General features: G+C 70.2%; 1 protein-coding gene across 1 annotated transcript; it reads right to left on the bottom strand.

Annotated features, from left to right (window-relative positions):
- Positions 1–459: 459 nt before the first annotated feature.
- Positions 460–2,230, bottom strand: SYCN (syncollin). The gene has a single exon (XM_072848829.1). It carries the CDS (start codon positions 1,295–1,297, stop codon positions 890–892), a length of 408 nt encoding a protein of 135 aa, XP_072704930.1. The 5' UTR covers positions 1,298–2,230; the 3' UTR covers positions 460–889.
- Positions 2,231–2,551: the final 321 nt, after the last annotated feature.

Here is a 2,551-nt window from a genome sequence, read left to right as displayed (position 1 = left end):
GTTTTGTAACGCCGTGGTATGGGGGGGCCCCGGGGCCGGCACGGGGACCCCCGGAGATTACACGTGTCCTTTTGGAGACAGCTGTGTCCCATCTCGTTTCTTGGGCGGGGGGGGGGCGCGGGGGGGGGCCGTGCATGCGGACACGGGTAGTGTGCGCGTGTAGGGTCACACGTGCGCGTGCACATGCCCGCATACACGTGTGATGCGTGTGCAGGTGAGGAACACGTGCGCGTCTGCCCACACGGGTGATCCACCCGGGGCTGAGCCTGTGGGACCCCCCCCCCCCGCCCCGGTGTTCCCCTGGGTCCCTGCTCGGAGGGGGAGGGGGGTCACGGGGTGACGGTCATGGGGACCCCCCTTTCCCTGCCCAAAGACGCCCGGGGGGCCGCTGCCTGCCACCCCGCCCCACTTCCCCCCAGTAAAGCACCCCCGAGGCAGGAGCTGCTGCGGCCTCCAGGCTTTATTGGCTGCGCTCAGAGCTGTGCGAGGCTGGGGGGCTCGGGGGGGTGGCGCTGCCACGTCAACACGTGTCATCCCGCTTCTGTCAGCCTTGACCCATGTGGACTCACGTTGACTTGTCTTGGCCCGCGTTGACTCGCCTTGACTCGTGTTGGCTTGTCTTGGCCCACGTTGGCTTGTCTTGGCCCACGTTGGCTTGTCTTGGCCCACGATGAATCACGTTGGCTTGTTGTGGTCAAGTTTGACTTGTCTTGGCCCACGTTGACTCACGTTGACTTGTCTTGGCCTACATTGACTCGCATTGGCCCGCGTTGACTCACGTTGACTCGCGTTGGCCCGCGTTGACTCGCGTTGACTCGCGTTGGCCCGCGTTGACTCGCGCTGACTCGCGTTGACTGGTGTTGACCCGCGCCGCCCCGCGCCGCCCGCCTCAGTTGCACTTGCAGTAGTAGCCCCTGATGGCGTCGTTCCAGTCGCTGAAGAGCCCCCGCCGCACCTCCTGCAACCGCGGCACCGCCCCGGCCGAGAAACGCCGGCTCTTCCCCTTCTTGCCGGCCCGAGGCCAGACGGTCAGCTCGCAGCGGGTGCCCACCACCAGGGAGGAGATGCGGGCGGCCCAGTTGTGGGGCATGTAGGGGACGTCGGCGCCGGGGTCCACCACCAGGACGGGCCCCGCGCAGCACTTGTCGTAGTAGACGCTGTCGTCGGCGTAGAGCTGGGCGCAGATGCGGGTGCCGTTGGCCGTCCGCAGGGCGGAGGGGGACGGGCACTGCGCCTCCACCCCCGTCAGCACCGCCGCCGCCAGCACCGCCGCCGCCAACGCCGCCATCGCCGCCATCGCGCACCCTCCGCCGCCCCCGGTGCCGCCCAGATATACCCGGGCCCAAGGACAGGGGGAGGGGGGGACCCAGGCGTCCGGGCCCCCCCCCCCCCGAGGAATGGACCCAGGTGTTCGGGCCGGGGACCCCCACCCCTGGGAAGGGACCCAGGTGCCCGGCCCCCCCCCGGACCTCCCTCCTCCTCCTCCTCCCTGGGAGGGGACCCAGGTGCCCGGGACCTCCGGCCCCCCTGGGAAGGGACCCAGGTGTCCTGGCCCCCTCCGCCCCGTGGCCTCGGCCGTGGCCTTGGGGAAACTGAGGCACGGGGGGGGGGGGGGGCAAGGCCAGGCCGGGGCCCCTGCTGCCCTGTATGCAAATGAGGGAGAGTAATTAGCCGGGGGGGGGGGGGAGAGTTAGCAGAGGCCCCGGGGGTGATGGGGGGGTGCAAGCCCCGCCCCTTGTTTGCATATTAATGAGCCCGAGGCCACGCCCTTGCCGCGGCGCCAGGGGAGGGGCGGCCGGCGGTCTCCCGGCAACTGCATCCCCCGTATCCCGGCAACCGGCCCTGGCAACCGTATCCTGGCAACCGCACGGGGGGGTAATCACCCCCTCCCTCATTAGCATAGCCCCGCCCCCGCAGCCAATGGCCAGGGCGCCCACCTCGTTAGGCCGCTCATTAGCATACGAATGAGCTCATTTGCATACAGGGAGCTGCCTCTTCTGGGGCACGGGCGGGGGATTCTCGAGGGTCTCGTGTGAGGCTGGGGCTCCCTGGAGCCCCCGACTGAGCGGGACCGCCCGGGCCCCCCCAGCGGACAGAGGGGACCCCCCCAGGCAGAGGGGACCCTCCAGGGCCCCCCATCAGGCAGAGGGGACCCCCGCCCCCCCCCATGCCCCCCATCAGATAGATGGGGCCCCCCCAGGCAGAGGGCACCCCCCAGGCAGAGGGAACCCCCCCGGCCCCCCCATCAGACAGAGGGGACCCCGGGCCCCCATCAGACAGGGGGACCCCACAGGCAGAGGGAACCCCCGGCCCCCCATCAGACAGGGGACCCCCCCCATCAGACAGAGGGGACCCCGGGCCCCCATCAGACAGGGGGACCCCACAGGCAGAGGGGACCCCCGGGCCCCCAGGCAGAGGAGGGGGACCCCCGGCCCCCACAGACAGAGCGGCTCCCCTCCTCTTCACACACAAAAGGTTTAATCGCCCCGGGCGGGGGGGCACAGGTTTTTAATGTAAAAACTTGTGTTAAACACTGCAGCGGGCCGGGGGC

The sequence above is a fragment of the Ciconia boyciana genome, chromosome 33, assembly GCF_034638445.1.
Source record: "Ciconia boyciana chromosome 33, ASM3463844v1, whole genome shotgun sequence".
Lineage (NCBI taxonomy): Eukaryota > Metazoa > Chordata > Aves > Ciconiiformes > Ciconiidae > Ciconia > Ciconia boyciana.
The sequence above is the reverse complement of the archived record's forward strand: the minus strand, read 5'-3'. Positions and strand labels throughout refer to the sequence as shown.

Excerpts from the sequence above, each read along its gene's own strand:
- SYCN (XM_072848829.1), bottom strand. The coding sequence starts at position 1,297 with ATGGCGGCGATGGCGGCGTTGGCGGCGGCGGTGCTGGCGGCGGCGGTG.